The following is an 18757-nucleotide window of genomic DNA, read 5'->3' on the forward strand; positions in this document are numbered from 1 at the left end:
TAAACCATTTTTTACATCTTGTTGATTCCTGTCTCTTCTAAATTTTAATTAAAAATTCTCTTCGATGAAATTGATAAGTTTCAGGTTCGAAGTAGTTCTTGTACATTATAAAATAAAGAGATACGATCGGACGTCCCGTTTCATATTGATCACTTTCACAATAATTGATATTAGAATTTTGATTCGTGTCATATGCAACAAGCAGTGGTTGACATGTATCACAATCAAAAACGTAGTCGATCTCATCACAAGCGCTCCATCCATCAGTCGCAACATGAGTCTTGGTGAATTTACTTTTTTTACACTATACACGTTTACAGCAAGTACATTATTTTTTTTTAGACAGTTCGTAGTAAGTCTGTTTAAAGTCACCGTATCCTAATTCATATTCAACGAATCATTTAATTTAAAGACCTTTTGATCATTACTACCTTGGGAAACCAGAGAATACTATTTTCCCATCGTCAGTAAGTCTAATAGTATTGTCCCACATTCGAAATCACGATAGAAGTTTTGATTGTTCGTCGAATCAAAGTTCATTTTAATAATTACATTATCGCCGTCTTTAGTCGATGGGAAAATAGTATTTTCTTAGCGGACGGGAAGAAAGAAGAGGAAAAGAGAATTTATAAGATAGCGGATCCATAAAAAGGGAAATTCCAAGATGGCTGATGAGATATAAGGGAAAAAGGAAATTTACCACAGGGAAAAAGAGAAATTCCAAGCGGGTTTGGGGGGAATGAGGGAAAGATTGGGGAGGAGTGATAAGAGGGGATGGGAGGGGGAAGTGACACCAATTAATTAGTGAGGTGTGAAAATTAATACCTTAGGTGTGAAAATTAACATCTAGGTGTGGTGGCATCCCATTGGCGCAGGATGACTATTTACACACTATTGACGGGTGGGTGGGGTAGTGGCAGGACGAAGGAAAAGGTAAATTCCAATATGGCAAAGTAGGAAATAAGAGTGGGAAAAGGGACATTTTTTTGATAACAGCTGGGGGGTACTAGCGCTCCTTGTGGTAAAAGGAGGTACTATTGATGCAGTCCCCACGGGAAGCCTACAGAAATTTACTAATCATTCAAACCCGGCTGATAGTTCATAATCTATTTAGTTAACAGTTCATTCAGTTAAATTCAAAAACTTTGAGCTTCAGTCTCCATAGCCTCACATGTGGTACTCACCTTACCTCATCTAACCTCACACGGGGTTCATACATGCTGCACTTCGCCCACCAGCGTTAATCCAAGTGTGTGTGCTTAATACATTGCTCACTTAATACATTAGTCTAGCCTTGTAAGGGATACTCGCCTTGTCTCGTCTAGCCTTGCACGAGGGTTCACACGCCGCATCTAACCCAGCAGCATTGAATGACCTTGAACTTGCTCAACTTCGGTATTTTTACTCTACTCTACTCTACTCCCGAGCAAGAACAATGTCAGACATTTCCATTAAAGATTTTCCGCCGTCATTATACTTACAAAAGCGAAACCCTACTTTTCTTACAATTTTCAATGTGGGGCGTGGCTTCCCTCCGCCGGTGGCGGTCCTGATCGTGACTTGGTAATGCCACGCGAGACACCATTATGGGACCTGGTGGGCGTGGGGAGTTTGTTCCCGGCTCCTGCGCAGACCGGAATGAGGTTGCTTTCCTCTCGTTAGGTGACCTAAACTGATCGACTTATTTGGGTGTAGATCTGAATTTCTATGTTGCGTAAAACATTATTTTGATTGGTATGAGTGTAGCAATGATTTAACTTTAAACTCATTCGTTTTCTGAGGTATTCACAGTCTCAAACGGTGTTGTCAAATCTGTACTAGGCACGGGGTTTGCTTCCATGGTTTCGGTTAGTTAGTTTGAGGCAATCATGTTAGGTTGGATGTGAAGATGTCCGTTTGAGGCCAACGTGAAGACAAAATTTGATATGTATTTACTGATGCAAATGTCTGCCGAGGCATTTACATCGGTGGATGAAGGGAGGGTCTAAAGACGACCTCCGGTAAAGCCCCTCAGAGCTTGGAACGGAGGGAGTGGTGTGGCGACTGGTAACGTCACTAGATGGGTGTCTTCCTCCTACGGGGTTGGGATGATATAAAACCGTAATCTGAACTGGTCGAAATTGTATTACAAAACAAAAGCTGCGAATGCCTGACAAACATGATGTGTCAACGTCTTGAAATAGTAAACACAGACTATTTAAAATAACAATAAACTGAATAGTATAAATGACAATTATTCTAGTTTTTTATTTAACAAAAGAATTGCTTCTATACGTGACTGTTATTTAATAACAAAACAAAAAGGAATGAAATAGTTGACTCGCAAAATATGTGGGAAAACACAATTTTTTAGAATTAAGAATTAGATAATTTTATTGTATGTGTAAAGTACCTTAAGCGGAGTTATTGAAAATTTTGATTTCAATTTTTGTGATTTACTGAAAATACAATATTTGTGTGCGGGCTAATTAGATCTTTGATGCATAATTAATGATGAATGTGGTGATGGGCTTGCCGTATGCGATCAGCGATGCTGCAGAATATGACTGGTGGAGAGGTAGCAAGAGGAGGAAGTCGCATAACCTTAATCCGGAAGATGATTAGTGTTTACATAGATTTAGCAGTTAATGATTTTAAAAGAACAATTTAATTTAGATTCAGAGTAACAGTACAAGGTGAGAAGATAAAGATGCTACAATTTGCTGATCATATAGTAATTCTAGCTGAGAGTAAAAAATATTTAGAAGAAACAATAAACGGCATGGATGAAGCCCTACCCAAGAAACCGCATGAGAATAAACAACAAAACGAAAATAATGAAATGTAGTAGAAATAATGTAAGTGGATCACTGAATATAAAAAAAATAGGAAGAGAAGAGATTACGGACGTAGAAGAATTTTGTTATTTGGGAAGTAGAATTACTAAAGATGGACGAAGCAGGAGCGATATAAAATGCCGAATAGCACAGGCGAAACGAGCCTTCAGTCAGAAATATAATTTCTTTACATCAAAAATTAATTTAAACTTCAGGAAAATATATTTGAAAATAATATGTTTGGAGCGTAGCTTTATATGGAAGTGAAACTTGGACGATCGGAGTACCTGAGAAGAAAAGATTAGAAGCTTTTGAAATGTGGTACTGTAGGAGAATGTTAAAAATCAGATGGATGGATAAAGTGACAAATGAAGAGGAGTTGCGGCAAACTGATGAAGAAAGAAGCATTTGGAAAAATATAGTTAAAAGAAGAGACAGATTTATAGGCCACATATTAAGGCATCCTGGAATAGTCGCTTTAATACTGGCGGAACAGGTAGAAGGGAAACATTGTACAGGCAGGCAACGTTTGGAATATGTAAAATAAATTGTTAGGGATGTAGGATATAGGGAGTACACCGAAATGAAACGACTGGCACTAGATAGGGAATCTTGAAGAGCTCCATCAAACCAGTCAAATGACTGAAGACAAAAAAAAAATAGAGTGTATCTCGAATTTCTCCCAGGACTTTCATAACCTATTCTATTCGTGAATAAAATGGAAAAAGTAAATATAAATGTATGCCTCAAATGATTCGTTTGAGAGTTAGGGCTAATGAAAGATTTCGCTCGGATTATAACTACCCTGGTGAAATAAAGTCGTACTGAAATTTTTAGAACGTTAATTAAGAGGCAGAACTAATAATTTCTTATGGTTTTTGACCTGAAAAATCGAAAAAAAATTAGTCCCAGAACCTTATCTGCATTATTTTTTGAGAAATATCGGGTGAAAACCAATAAATTGGGGTAAAAACCCTGGTATTTTATGTTTGACGTAACTTGGTTAAACGAGTAATAAACAAATACTTTTAAACATAACTGTTAGTAAATTTAATTCTGAACAAAGCAGTGTATAGCTGGAATATGTATAGCCCTAATAAATTATTTATCCACATCCATTGTTTTGCATTATTTTTTAATGTCGAAGTAAGATCACTGAAATATTCATCTTTAGTGATTTCTGGATCGATTTTTATTTTATCTCTATATTTTACATAATAATTTTTGATATTTATATTATTTGGGTGCTGTGTTTTTCTTTTTACACTATATTTATTTTTTCTATTCTACGAACTAGATTAACGTATCCATGGTTTTAAGGGATTATATTTAGTTTTACATGTATATTTTTGAAACAATATCTGTTTTGGTTCCGCCTGGCAGCTGATGAGCTGTGCGTCTGCGGGGAGATCCAGCCAAATGAACACCTGATGTTTGACTGCCCTGCTCTTGGGGGGGCCAGAAACCGGGCCACCCTGGAACAGAGGTCAAGGGGAAAATTGCCCACTCACAAGCGGTAAGTCAATGTGGCGAGAGCCGCATTGTCGGACAGTGTGGGAGTTCCTTGATGCGGTTGCTTTGTTCAACCGATATCAGTAGTTTACTTAAGGGAAAGACTACTAACGCACTGCTGTGGGAAGCTAACCTTGAGATATATGGCTGACTGGTGGTCAGCCATATATCTCAATATAGCCATATATCCCATTAGGGTTCCAAACGCTTTAATATGATGGACTTGGTGGCAATCAGCGACCTAGGCGTGGCAGCGAATTGCTGTCTTGAAAAGGTAAATTTTAATTTATGGATGTCATATATATTTTTAGTAGTTGACGGGGTACGCCTACCCATTTTAGTAAATATACGACAAATGAGCGATTGGGTCATGTAAGCCGGTGGTGTATGGCACCGCGCTTAACCCGCTCACGCTGTTAGGTAAGATCTAGGAGCTATTTAAGACACTGGTTGCTAAAGTGTTTCGAGACTCAGTAGCCGTTTGTGGCACAGACATTCGGTCTTATGCTTTAGAGCGACCGAATGGGGTGGTGGCGGAAGAAATGCCAAGCAAGCCAATTTACATGTATATTGTGTTTTTTATCGAATTTAAACACTCTGAAAAGACATTAAAAAATAAATTAAATGCGTTGTCGACATCTTCTGATTCGAAGACGATACTCCATTTTATATAATAAAGATTTTCTTTTAGCTTATCAGACGTAAACTTTACTAACACTATCCTTAGCAAAACTTTCTAATCAATGAATGATTTGTAACGTCTATATTAAGAATTTCCAAATCATAATTTTCACAACTTAATGGTTTCCTTATTCTGATAACAAAATTGTCTATATATGTACCGGATATAAGCATTGTTCGTTATAAAAATAAAAGCCGTGACCTTGCAAAAGAAGAAAATTTTATCAGTTATTGTATCATCAATCATACTATTTATATTTATATCACCGACATATATTACATTCTCATTTTCAGTCGCTTGAAAATAATTCTGTTTACTCCTGTAAATAGATATTTTTTTATAACGAATTAAATCTGTAAAAAGCAATTATGTTAAACTTAAAATTATTTTGATCGATTTCAATTCGTACACCATTTGCGGATTTTAAAATTTATTTTAGAATAATTAGTACAGTGTAGGCCTATTCCTTTTTTAATAAACACAATCACCACTCCTGCTTTATAATTAAAATTACAGTTAGAAAATAGTTATAACTATCTGTATTTGATATTTAAATAATTCTTTAAAAATACATTTTTCTGTTAGTACTATTATTCAGGCATTTTTTCCTAATAATAGCTCTTGAAAAAACAATGAAAAGTTCTCGCGCATACTTCTAATTTTTTTGTGAAAGTAAATATAAAACCTTTTTCTAACATTTCATCTGATTATCAACAATCATAAACATAAAAAAACAAATAACAAATTTTAGGCAAACTACAGTGCTATGATTCGCTGTTTTAGGTCCGGATTGCTTTCCATTGAGAGCTTCTATCAAGAGCTATACAGTAAGCCATTTAGCGTTACCCAGAGTGCAACAGGTGGTAAAGAAGTTAGTTAATTCGTGTGTGCTTTTTACCATTGTTGTATTCGTATTGTTCATTATTACTGATGACGGAAGATGACTAATTGTCGGAAATTGTAGAATGGGGAAGAGTGTACTTGATGGAAATGGGGTGGTGAACGAATCAACTTAATTTACATGCCATTATTATTTGTTATGTTTTGCTGACGTTGAGACAGCTGTGGATCTATTATACACCAATTAATGTGTGTTCTTTACCGTTGTTTTTATTTTTTGTGTATGTTTCATGTGTGTTTTATGTTCTTATTACTTATGTATGTTTCCATACTGGTGAATGACTGCGACTGTTGGTCATTTCTGCGAGGTGCTGTGCGTATCTGGACAAGGAGAAGCACAGTTAGTACGGTATGAGGTGTGCACCCATTTATATGTGAGCGACGGGATGTTATAATTTAAAAAAAAAAGGGTCGAAGCGTGGCGACGTGCAGGGCCAGGGAGGTGTCTTTTTGCCTAGGATGTTCGAGTCCGCCCACATTCAAAAGTGGGGAGGGGGTCGGGATTCCCCGATGATGGCATAAAGAACCCTCAAGTGAAGTGAAAGATGTGCGAAATGCACTCTGTAACTGTTAGTGTAGGGACGGGATAGGTAGCTCCTCAGTGGAAGGGCATGTCGGCTATCCGGAACAGGAAGTCGATGTGTCCTAGTGAAGTCGGGGAGACCCCGGTGGGAAACCCCAGAAGGGAGCTAGCTAGGGTGGGCAGAAACTGCTGCCACGAAACTCCAAGGTAACAGTTTTGCTTAACGGCGAAGACCGGTTGCCTTGGGGGTGTTTAAAAAAAAGAAAAAAAAGGGGTGCAACACGTGGAGGCGGCTTTCGCTACACCCCGCTGCATTAAATATAGCAATAGAAATACTGGTACGGTGCGATACAAAATAAAAATATAAATCTGGCGGCTATAACGCTTACTGTAGAACTATTGTCTGTTATCCTGCGCTAGTCTGGTATTTTAAGCGATACGATAATCTAAGAAAACTTGCAGATCTTTTTTGTAGAATATTTGTACGTTTTAATAATACCTCTAATTATATGCTCCTTTTAGAAATCGGAGAGTCTTTTTGCATGAATGTACGTGTTAAATTTTTTACGAAAATATTTTTCTATTCATCTATCTATATAGATAAAAATGGATGTATGTGTGTTTTCTAGCATAATGTATGTTCTAGCATAACTCTGGAACGCCTGGAGCAATTTCAACCAAATATAGCACACATATGACATATCTGGAAAAATATACTGTAAGGTAAGACACCCCTCGTAGTGGTGATGGGAAGGGGGAGACATAAAAATAATCGAAAACGACCAATATTTGTGTCGAATCCATAATTTTTGCGGTCGCTAAACTGATTGCTGACAGTCCCGTTTATTTATAATCAGGTTTTTGTATTAAATTAATAATTTAGTGAGTTAGTAAAAGATTTTACTTTATAATTCTTATACTGTATTTATACTTTTAAAAACCTGTAAATTAAATAACTTTGATTTTACATTATAGATAAATTTGATTCCTTTTCCTGTCTAATAGAAGACTGATATAAATAAATACACGGGTAACGCCGGGTAATCACCTAATATTTTTAATAATTTGCGAAGGTCTGAAAAAGAAACTGAAAATCTTAAAAAGATGAAAGATTTTGAAGTCTCTTTTTCAAAAGAAACATTTATCTTAAATTAGACTATATTAACCAGCATCTTTCACGACCAAACATTCGTCTCCTCATTCCTAATAAATAATTTTCTTTCCATTTATACATTGCTTCAAAAAGTAGCCATTTTGTAAGTCTTGGGTATCAATATTTTTTTTTTTTTTTTTTTAACTTCCGGGTCCGCAATTAAGCATATTTTTCCGCAGAGGATGAGATGACTGTTTTGTAGCGTGTGTAAAAAATGCCATGCCTGACCGGGATCCGAACCCTGGACCTCCGGGTGAAAGGCTGAAACGCTACCACTCGCGCCACGGAGGCCAGCTCGGTATCAATATAACTTCCTTTGAATGATCTGCAGATCACGTATGCTTCATATATCCATATCGATTTAATGTTCTAACACATTCTATTATACAAATGTTCTTGGGTTTTATCTTCTCTGTAATCGCTTTATTTTTTAACTTGTTATTTCTAAGTTATAAATATACCTCAAAATATTCATTTTCATTGTTCTCGACCTAACATAATGGTTTCCACAATTCCTTTAAATACATGTTTTCGTTTTGTTATTGATGTATTTTTCTAAAGTACATTCGTATTCAATTCAATTTGGCTTTTTAAATTTAGAAATTAATATGTCTTTAAAAATTAAAAGTTATGTGTAGTTTTAGCATCGATTAATGCGTTGCAGCGGTATTTTTCAATGTATGTAATTCTCGTTCGTTACAAATTTAAATTGTCCTGTAATCGTGTTTCCATTGGTGTGTTACAAGAAAGCCATAACTTCATTTTGTTTATTTATTTAAAGCGCTGAAAATGAGTAAGAATAAGTGACCGAAATTTATTGCATTGGAAATAATAAAGAGCAATCGCTGGTGTAAAGAATAGTCGATTTTATCTTTAAAGATTGATGTTAGTGTAAATTTATCATTAGATAATGTAGCAAATTAGAGAGACAAAATGAGAGATTGTTGGGAATAATAAGAGTTAAGTAAAAAGGAGATTTGATTTTAAAAGCGGGGAGTCATTGTATCATATCTAAACTGTTAAATTAATTATTATAAACTACCATAAATTGCTGAATTTCAATCCGGGGGGAGAGTAGTTATCTTACTCATACATAAGTAAGTAAATTATCACCAATTAAAATGGATTATGAAAGCGAGGTGTGGGCTAATCTGTCTTAACTGTTAACAGTAGGTCAGGGATAGAAATGTGCTCTGTTACTTGTGTAATACACACACACACACACACACACACACACACACACACACACACACACACACACACACACACACACACACACACACACACACACACACACACACACACACATATATACACATATACACACACACACACACACACACACACACACACATACGTACATACATACATCCACACACACGGACACGGACGGACAGACAGACAGAGAGACAGAGACAGAGCGAGAGAGAGAGAGATGCGATTATTACTCTATTTACCCCTTTAAACTTGGAATTTCAAAAAACTTTCTTAGTGTGCACTTACATCATAAGAAGGACGTGTATACAAATTTTCATCTGTTTATCTTCAACAGTTTCTGTTCGGTGTTGATTATCAATCAGTCAGGACATTTTCTTTTATATACATAGATGACAATAAAATGAGATATTCTCATTTGTTGAGTATATCTCAATTTATTCACATTTTATAAATAAGTATTGTCAGTACAAAATGTAATTATCTATTTCAAACTAAGTGTAGATATAAATAGTACAACACAATTGCAATATTTATTTGATTTTTTTTTGGAACTATGCCATTATAAACCTTAAAAAAATCATTGAGTGCAGTTTTTCAAAGGATCACAGTAATTATTAATACTTAGTTATATAGTTATAGTAATATGAGCAATTCCTATTTTACTTCTTATTAAACTGATTATAATAGCAAATAAAAACTACTGATGAAATAAGAAGAATATTATTTGAGTATTACCCAACAGAAAATAATTAATTCGATTTTACTTATTTTAAATATGAGGGTTATTTCTTCAAGGTCCGATCGGTCGCGAAATAGAAACCCGCGCAAAAATCGGATGAACCTTTGCGCATATGTGTTGCGCAGCGTCTCTAGTATGGCCTTCAATCACGCCGCGTCACTTCGTTTAGTTCTGAACACGCAGCTAGCACGTAAACATGTCTACAACAATAGCAATCTCGCCAAGTATGAAGTGCGTGCGGTAATTCGATTTCTTCAGGCTGAGGGGTGTAATGTAGCTGAAATTCATCGACGAGTAAGTAATGTGTACGGTGAAACTTCAATGAGTGACAGCATAGTGCGACAATGGTACAGGAACTTTAAAGCAGGACGTACAGATGTTCATGATGCAGACGGTCAGGGAAGGAAGCGAGTGTCAACCGATGATCTCGTTGAGCGAGTGGATGAGGCAATTCGAGAAAATCGTCGGTTCACAATTTCTGTATTGAGTGATTCGTTTCCTGAAATTTCAGTGTCAGCTCTCTACACCATTGTGAGTGAGAGACTTCAGTACCGCAAACTGTGTGTGAGATGGGTTCCCAAGATGCTGTCCGACCATCACAAAACAATGAGAATGGACGACTCCCTAACGTTTCTCCAGTGCTATCACAATGAAGGAGAATAGTTTTTGAACAAAATTGTCACAGGGAACGAGAAATGGGTCATTTCGAAACTAAAGAAACAAAAGAACAATGCAAACAGTGGATGCATTCTCATTCTCCCAGTAAACCAAAGAAGTTCAAGTTCGGTGGCTCCGTTCTATGACGAGGGTATTGGAAAGTTGGTACCACGCTACGACAAATGTCTAAATCGGAGTGGTGACTATGTAGAGAAATAGCGTAACTATGTAAGTATTTGTTACAAATAACAAATTTTTTATTTTCACTGTGGCTTTAATTTCGTGACTGATCGGACCTTGAAAAAAAATAACCCTCGTAGTTATTATTTAATTCAGAACAAAAGAAACATTTTTTCATAACATTAAAAAATCATTTTTATCTATAAAAAATCTCATTACTTCTCATTATTTTTTTTTTACCTCCGGGACCACCGTTAGATATAGCAGAGGATGAGATGAATGACAAGTAACGTGCGTAAACCGCTATACCTGACCAGGATTCGAACCCGGGACCTTCGGATTAAAGACTGAGACGCTACTATTCGCGCCACGGAGGGCGGCTTCCTTGTACGCTTATTAAATTTTTTTAAAAATGAAAAGAATGTAAAATTTTATTTCATTAATAACTTTACTATTATTGATTTATTATTTATCGTAATTTTTTTTTACTATCAGAGGTTAATAATTATTAATAAATCAATAATATATTAAAAAAAAAAAAGTTAAAAAAGGAGATGAAATCTGATTCGAACCAAGTGCCTTCCCCCTTGTAAGATCCAAATATTTCATTAATTAACGTTTTACTTGGTTATAACTCTGAAACCAGTGAAAATAAGTACCACTTATGATAGATCGTTAAAAAGCTCTCAATGAGGGCTTATTACTGCAGTTAAGAAAAAGTCCAAAATCCATTTTGTTTCTTGGATTTTGGGCTTTTTTGGAAATTTTTGGTCAAGTCGATTGCGATCTAAAGGAGAGGTGCACAACTAGTTGTTACAACATATCTAAATCCAAAATTTCAACATCCTACGGCTAATCGTTTTTGAGTAATGCGAGATAACATACGTACATACAAACAGACGTCACGCCGAAACTAGTCAAAATGGATTCAGGGATGATCAAAATGGATATTTCCGTTGAAATCTGAAAACCGAAATTTTTCGCGATCTTCCTTTACTTCGTATAAGGAAGTAAAAACAGGTAGACGTCTTATGAGGGATATTCAAAAGTAAGTTCCGAATACCACTGTAGCACGGCCTCAAGGCTAAAGTGGCAGTATAACAGCTCACTTTCTGAATATCCTTGTGTGAAGATAAGAAAAATAAATAAGTAAAATGAAAAAATAAAGCTTTTCTGGGAATCAAATCTACACCAGCAGGATAAAATTTAATTTAATAAAAGGATTTATTCGTTTTAATTTCTGTGGCTGTTTTCAAAAAATACAAATTTTAAAGAATTAGAAATTAAAAAATAACCAAATAAAAAAAAATTAACTACAAATAAAATACATTAAGTGTGAAAAAATTAACTATATTGTTAATTTTTTTGGTACATTCTATTATTATTATTATATATTATGTAGAAACATTTTGAAATATATTGATAATAATGTTTTTTTCCAGTATGAAACAAGACTTTAATTATTATGTTCTAATTGGTTCTGTAACACTGAAAAATTGGACGGGGCAAAAAATTAAAGTGAAAAAGTGGATATTACATGAAGACTACCAAAACCCACCAATACGCAATGATATTGGAATAATCGAGGTATTTTTAATAATTGTAGTCCACAGGTTGAGGTATATAATCATATGTTCTAGCATTTACAAGTTTAATATGTATTTAATGCTAACAAAGGTATATTACAATTACAAAACATTTGGAGTAGGTATTTATTTCGTTTCATATAATGTATTTAATTTGATTATTTTGTTTTGTAATTCTGCGGGTTTGTGTTTAATATTGAGTTAATGTTTTTAACACAGTGTGTGCGATGGACGAGAATAACTCATCCGACCAATCTTTACTCAGTTGAACGACGGACGATTATATGTCGTTCTTGTGTTTAAAACTCTATGCCTTTCGTTAGGACGACTCCAGGTCCGTCTTTCGTTTCTCAGGAATGGTCGAACTGAGAGTGTACAAGACTACACTCATACATATCATCCTCCAAGTATTATATGAAAGTTAATAATCAGACTAAACAGGAAAAAAGAAGGTTTCGTTGATCTCAGAAGTTCAACGTTTCATACTGTATTCGTTTATCACGCTATTTTCGCTATATATTGGATAATTTTTGAACTGTTAGTTTAAGTGAGCTGATATGTGTGAGGCATGTCTGTTTATGCACTTGTCGATTTATTTTCCATGTTTATTCTACTGAAACGATTATTATTGTTTAAAAATTAGTTCTCAAGTGTAAGTAATTAGAAGTGTGTGAAACAGTAGTATTCACTGGAAGCAAAACATCTGACAGGCTGGTTTTGTACTGTATTTAACTAAAAAAAGGTTTTTCTTTTAAGTGACATTTACATTTATATTGAAAGTTTATGTGTTTCTAAAAATATGTTATAAGCAATATAAATAACTTAAAATAGATATAAAAAATACAAAAATATTAAATGTTTGCATCACAGCAATTTTTTTCTGCGTTTGAAAGTGTAATTTCAACATGACAAACACACTCTGGTAAGTCACATTTGTTTTGTTCTGTTTTACACAGAACAATCTGTATGTCTTTGTCTTAGGTGATAAAACTCTTGTAAGGAAATTTTAGAATTATGATAAGTAGGAATTTTTTTATACCAAGGATCACAATGTTCTGAAAAGCCCAGGGTTCATAGTGTTAATTACTATTTAATTATTGTTATTATTAGAATAGACATATTAATATATATATATATCCCGCATGGGGTTATTAGATCTTCCTCTCAAGGTGGTGGCCAGATGTGGGTGGTACTAGGGAAATGAAATACCCAGGGCGGACCAAGTACTAACTGAATTCACCAGTGTTTGTTCTGGTATCCAGCGGCTAAACATACGTCCTGATCTCAACAATCAAGTTGTTGAACTATGTGATCTCCACCAGAGGTCAGCTCAAACAAAGTTCAACTTGAACAATCATGGCAGAACAACAGGAAAGAAATCCGCTACCCCAGGCCCCAGTCAGTAGACTGGACTCCTGTTCTGGTCATAGGATTCTGGGGAACCAGACATGCTATGTGCAGAAGGATCAGAGCTTCTCAAAAAGTCTTCAAACTAAAGAAAAGTTTTTTATAGGCACATTCAACATAAACACACTGTTGAAACCAGGAAAATTGAAACAACTAATGAATATGCATTGACAGGTTCAGCATTAAAATTCTGGGCAGTACAAGACGGAAGGTGTACCGATGAATGCCACTTTGATTCAGAAAACTACAGGATTTATAAGGGAAAACCTGCAGTGCAAATAAACATAGGTTTTGTAGTTCACATGTCGGTCACAGATTCTGTCAATGACTACCATCGAAAACGACGCTATCCTTGTTTCCTGATGCTATCAGGAAACAAGGCGTACACACTGATTAGTATGCATGCACCAACAAACGACTATAGTAGAAAAAGCCCTTCGGTGATGGAAGAATGCTGGGAACTTTTGGAAGAAACCACAAACAAAATTCCCAAACATCTCTTGAAGTTTCTAGTAGGTGACTTTAATGGGCAATTAGGGAAAGAGAAGAAATACCGGAAAATCACAGGACCACTGCTCACAACAGGATCAATAAAACTGATGAAAGCTTCTTAGACTTTGTTATAATTTCAATCTCAAAGTTATCTCAATGCAGTTCCTGAAACCCATGCATAAACTAAAGATGTGGAAATCCCCCAATTAAATGCTTAGAGAATTACAGTTTGACAACATTGTCATCTCCAAGATAAACATGAATGAAGTGTTCAATGTAAAAACAAGGAAAGGATTCTTCGATGTGACCCACCTACTCCAAATCAAGGTAAAATTTCAGCCCAATAGAAAATGGACAAGAATAACCCAGACTTTCTGTACTGAATAACTAAAACTCAACAAGAAGATCACTGATGAACACCACTGGGTGGATACCAGAAATTGGTCTAAACTTGCAGATAAACTGAAAGAAACCATCAAATTAGGGCAACCTTTAAGAAAGACCAAACACAGGTGGTGGAACATCACTTGTGATCAAACTGTTGAGGATAGGATTACCACCTGGAATAATTTCAACAGTCATAAAACAACAGGAAAGTGGCAAGAATTCGTAGAAATAAGGGAAAAGTTCTCCAAACTTATTCAACGAGAAAAACGCAATTATGACAATAATCGGCTGAAAGAAATAGAACGGACTTTACTGAGAACCTGGAATTTCTACAAGGCGTTCAGAGAAAATCTTGTTGGCTACCAGCCTAGCCTGTGCTTTCAACGATCTGATGGGTCTCTGAAAACTAACAAGAAAAATAATTGTGAAGTTCTAGCCAAATATTTCAATACACTAAACTGCGAAGCAGTCACATTTGTCGACTATAAAAAAGCCTACAATTCTGTTGACAGACAAACCTTGTTTAATACCCTACAAGAATTTGAAGTCAATAGGAAGACCAGAGCCATCATTCAGCAAACATTATCAGCAACCACTTCCAAAGTCAAATTCATGGGGGAAATCTCAAACTCGTTTGAAGTTCACACAGGAGTTGTTCTTATCACCACTTTTGTTCAGCATCGTCTTGGAGAAGGTGATCAGAGAATGGGAGAAGCAAGTCAAAGGCATCCAAATCAGAAAACAGAAAGGAAATAGAATTACCGTAAAATGCTTGGCCTTTGCAGATGACCTGGCTATATTAACAAACAACAAAGATGAAGCCATTTTCACATTCGAGAAACTGCATGAAACATCCTGTAACGGCCGGACTCCAAATTTCTTATGAAAAGACACACTATATGATCACCAAATTAACTGGGAAATTCCCACTGCAAACACAGCATAGCAAAATCTCACAAGCACCCGCTTCAAGTACTTGGGAGAAACCATCCAATCCACGGGACTGAATACAATACTCAACACAAAAAGAATACTCAAACTGCAAGAGGTGTACAAGCTCACATGGAATCATTATAACAAAAGGGCAGTGTCTTGCAATGCGGAACTACAACATTACAACACAGTTGTCTTGCTGGAGGCATTTGTACAGCAGAAACCACAGTAATCAGAGGAATGGCCAAAATTCATGAAATCAATTTGCAAGAATGGAAAATCCTCAGGAAAATTCATAGTGTGATCCACAGAGATGGAACCTGGGTCAAACTACCCACAAAGGAATTATATGAAAACACAGACTCCATCACCGACAAGTTTAGGAAAACACATCTACAATTCTACGGACACTTATGCAAGATTAGGCATTAGACAAGCCCTCACTAAGAAAATGTTCAAATTCATCAAGGCAAGAAAATTAATGTCCATTTGGTTGAGGGAAATGCAAGACAACCTGGAATTATTGAACATCTCAGAAGAAGAAATCAAGAACAAAAGGAAATTTAGGGTGAAATTAAAAATAAGAAAATTGAACAATAGCAAAAAAGATATATGACAGGAAGATGGACAGAGGGTAGGAAGAAGAAACACGTGAATTGATGAAAAGTTTTTGGGAAAAAAAGAAAAGAGAAGGTGATAAAGCCGTGATTGGCTCAAGTTCACACGCCAATTATATATTTAAGTATATAGAATGTATTTGTAACTCATATGTAGACTAAATAAAATTATACGAAATGTATAAGTTAGGATTAGATACTGGGTAAAACTGGAAATACGAGCAAGAATTTTAGTAATGAAATTATTGGGTTATTAACACAAAGTCAGAATACAGAATAATAATGAATAACAATCTAAATAAAAGGCATCCGGTAGGGTAAATAATGATTAGGCATTATGAAACCAAACTGTGGAAAATGTGTTCATGAGCACACACTGAGTCTTACCTCAATATAATTATGATTACATGTCAAGTTAAGTTTATGAAAAAATTGAGGACACAGGTACAAGTTACAATATCCATTTATTTTATATTGAATCCACACTTATTGTAACTAATTGGGTTTTAGCTATAAGTTTATAGTATTTCCTATTAAAAATAAAATAGTTAAGGAAGGAGAGTACTTAAAGAATAAGAGTAACATTATAACTGACAAATGAACATAGAAAACACAAAAATATGAAAAATGATGAAGACAGATAATAGTACTGTAATTATATATAATGAATTAAAATCTTTGGTCTTCCCCAACTCATCTAGAGATTATTTGTTCACACAGAGATTAGAGCAATTTCAAGAATTACTACAGGTTCGATATGAAAAATTCTTACACGGTTTTAAAGCTTGTTCCTGAGTGTTGTAAGCTGTATAATATTTATACAATCCCCATACACTTCCCTTGACCAACTAAACTGAAACCATTATGTTTTCCAAAACATATGTACTATAAAAAAAATCAGAATACAAAATGGTGTTGAATTCTTTCAGGCTAATTTGTCTCCATGAGCCTCTGTAATCCTTTCACCAAACACTAAATTAACAATTATTTAAGTGTTGTGATAATTGCAACATTCTTTTTCAAACTGAGTTCAACCTTCATAAAAATCCAAAATCATATTGGTGAAGAAGAGGCTCACACCTCCTTTCATCCCCCAAATTGTTCATGGACCAAACCTCCTTAACAGCAAAAACTGAAACATTGTAATAGTCAAATTATTAATTTTAAAAGTATGTTCTACAATCATAAAAATTAGAGAAAAAGTATGCTGTAAAGGAGGAGTAGGCCACTCCCAATTAAAAGTAGTATGATAATTGTTTTTTTTCTTCAAAATGCATTCTACCATAAAAAATAATTTAAAACATAGAAGGATGTCCAAGCAGTTCAGGTTTTATTACCTTCCACAAGCATCTCAATATTAATCTTGCAGTATCCCTATAATAACAAAAATTAAAGTGATGTGGTATTCAAACCATTCATTTTCAAAGTGTGTTTTACTAAAAAGAAAAAATAATTAAAATCATATATGAGGTTCAAGTTATCTTTCCTTCAAAATTTAAATACATATTCAACAAGTTTAGTCCTTTGTACCCTCCTAATTTCCTTTAATTCAAAGTTGAAAACTGGAGACATTCAATCCCTTTCTTCAGTCTCATGTGTTTTGAGGGTTAGTAAAATATTGTTACTGAGAGCTTTAACTATAATACCCAGTGCCCAATTAATTTCCTTGAGTCCCTTTATTAACAAAAAAAAGCAATGTTCAAAGCAAATATTCAAATTTTATTTTTAACAAACATTGTTTTTTTAATAAGACACATAAAATTGTCTCTATGCTGCTGTTTTTCTCATGTGAAATTCTTTATTAACCTTCTACTTTTCCATTTTTTCTTTAAGAAACTCTACAGTTATTGGATCATATATGCTTCGACAATGGCGCTAAAAATATTAATGTAACCCGTTTGATGGGACGAAAAAAATAACAATAATACATATATTATATAAAACAGTATTCCCTCCATATTGTAAAACATGATTTAATATACTCATATAACTAATCCTGTTTAAATTTATTTGCTGTTTACATATAACACCTTTCTTTCCATGTTATATTTAGTATAAACTTAGATTAATTCCCTAAATTATAGTTTTTTTAAAAATTAAAAAAATTTTTTTGAGTAAGCAACAGACTTAATTGTGTTGATCATATTTAGATTATCATTTGAAAAAAATTACCCCCTCTCCCAAAGTGCCCTAATAGTTAAATTTATTTTATATAAATGTAAACATTTTATATTATATTTTCATATTATAATGAAAATATGACTCTCACAATCAGCATAAAATTAATAATTGTTGAAATTTACATCATAAAATGAAACTTATGTATACATATTCCCAATTGATATGTCTTTTTATGTATTAGGTTTTAAAAAACCTGATGTAAATAAGGAAATTTTATTTGTCTACTTTAGGCAACTATTGACAGTTAATTTTTTCTAATCACATAACTGCAGTATCAGTATAAATAAAATTCCACAAGAAGTAAAACATAACGATTGGGATACCTTCTACCTTTTAATCTGAAATATATTTGTGCAAGGACATTCTAGCAGGTAATTTAATGACCTCTTGTGTATAACAGAAATTTAAAAAATGGTATTTTGTATTTATTAGGTATAACATATTATTCTGGGAACAATATCGACTGTTTATATAAATGATGGTAATAATTTATAGAAACCCGATAAGTAAATGTTTTTTATCATGTAAAAATACAAAACATTTACAACCGAACAGCTGCACTGTAGATTTTATACAAATGACACTTCTTACAGACAATCTAATTTCAATCAATACATATACTTCTCTAGATATAAACTTAGACCAATATTTTAATTATCTCAATAAAAAGCAAGATAGTAACCATTATGCTTATCTGTTTTGGTATACAGGCTATTCTGCATGCTCTCTTAAAGAATGCTGGGTAGTATGCTATGGTCGAACACTAAAATCATC

At 34.4% G+C, this 18757-nt stretch overlaps 1 protein-coding gene across 1 annotated transcript in view; it reads left to right on the forward strand.

The window, feature by feature from the left end:
• The window catches only part of LOC142329977 (trypsin beta-like), a 56998-nt gene that overhangs the window by 18352 nt on the left and 19889 nt on the right, over positions 1–18757 (forward strand). The window contains exon 4 of the mRNA XM_075374967.1: positions 11823–11967. Within this exon, the coding sequence (XP_075231082.1) occupies positions 11823–11967 (145 nt within the window). The remainder of the gene's footprint in view (positions 1–11822; positions 11968–18757) is intronic.

The sequence above is a fragment of the Lycorma delicatula genome, chromosome 9, assembly GCF_047948215.1.
Source record: "Lycorma delicatula isolate Av1 chromosome 9, ASM4794821v1, whole genome shotgun sequence".
Taxonomy (NCBI): domain Eukaryota; kingdom Metazoa; phylum Arthropoda; class Insecta; order Hemiptera; family Fulgoridae; genus Lycorma; species Lycorma delicatula.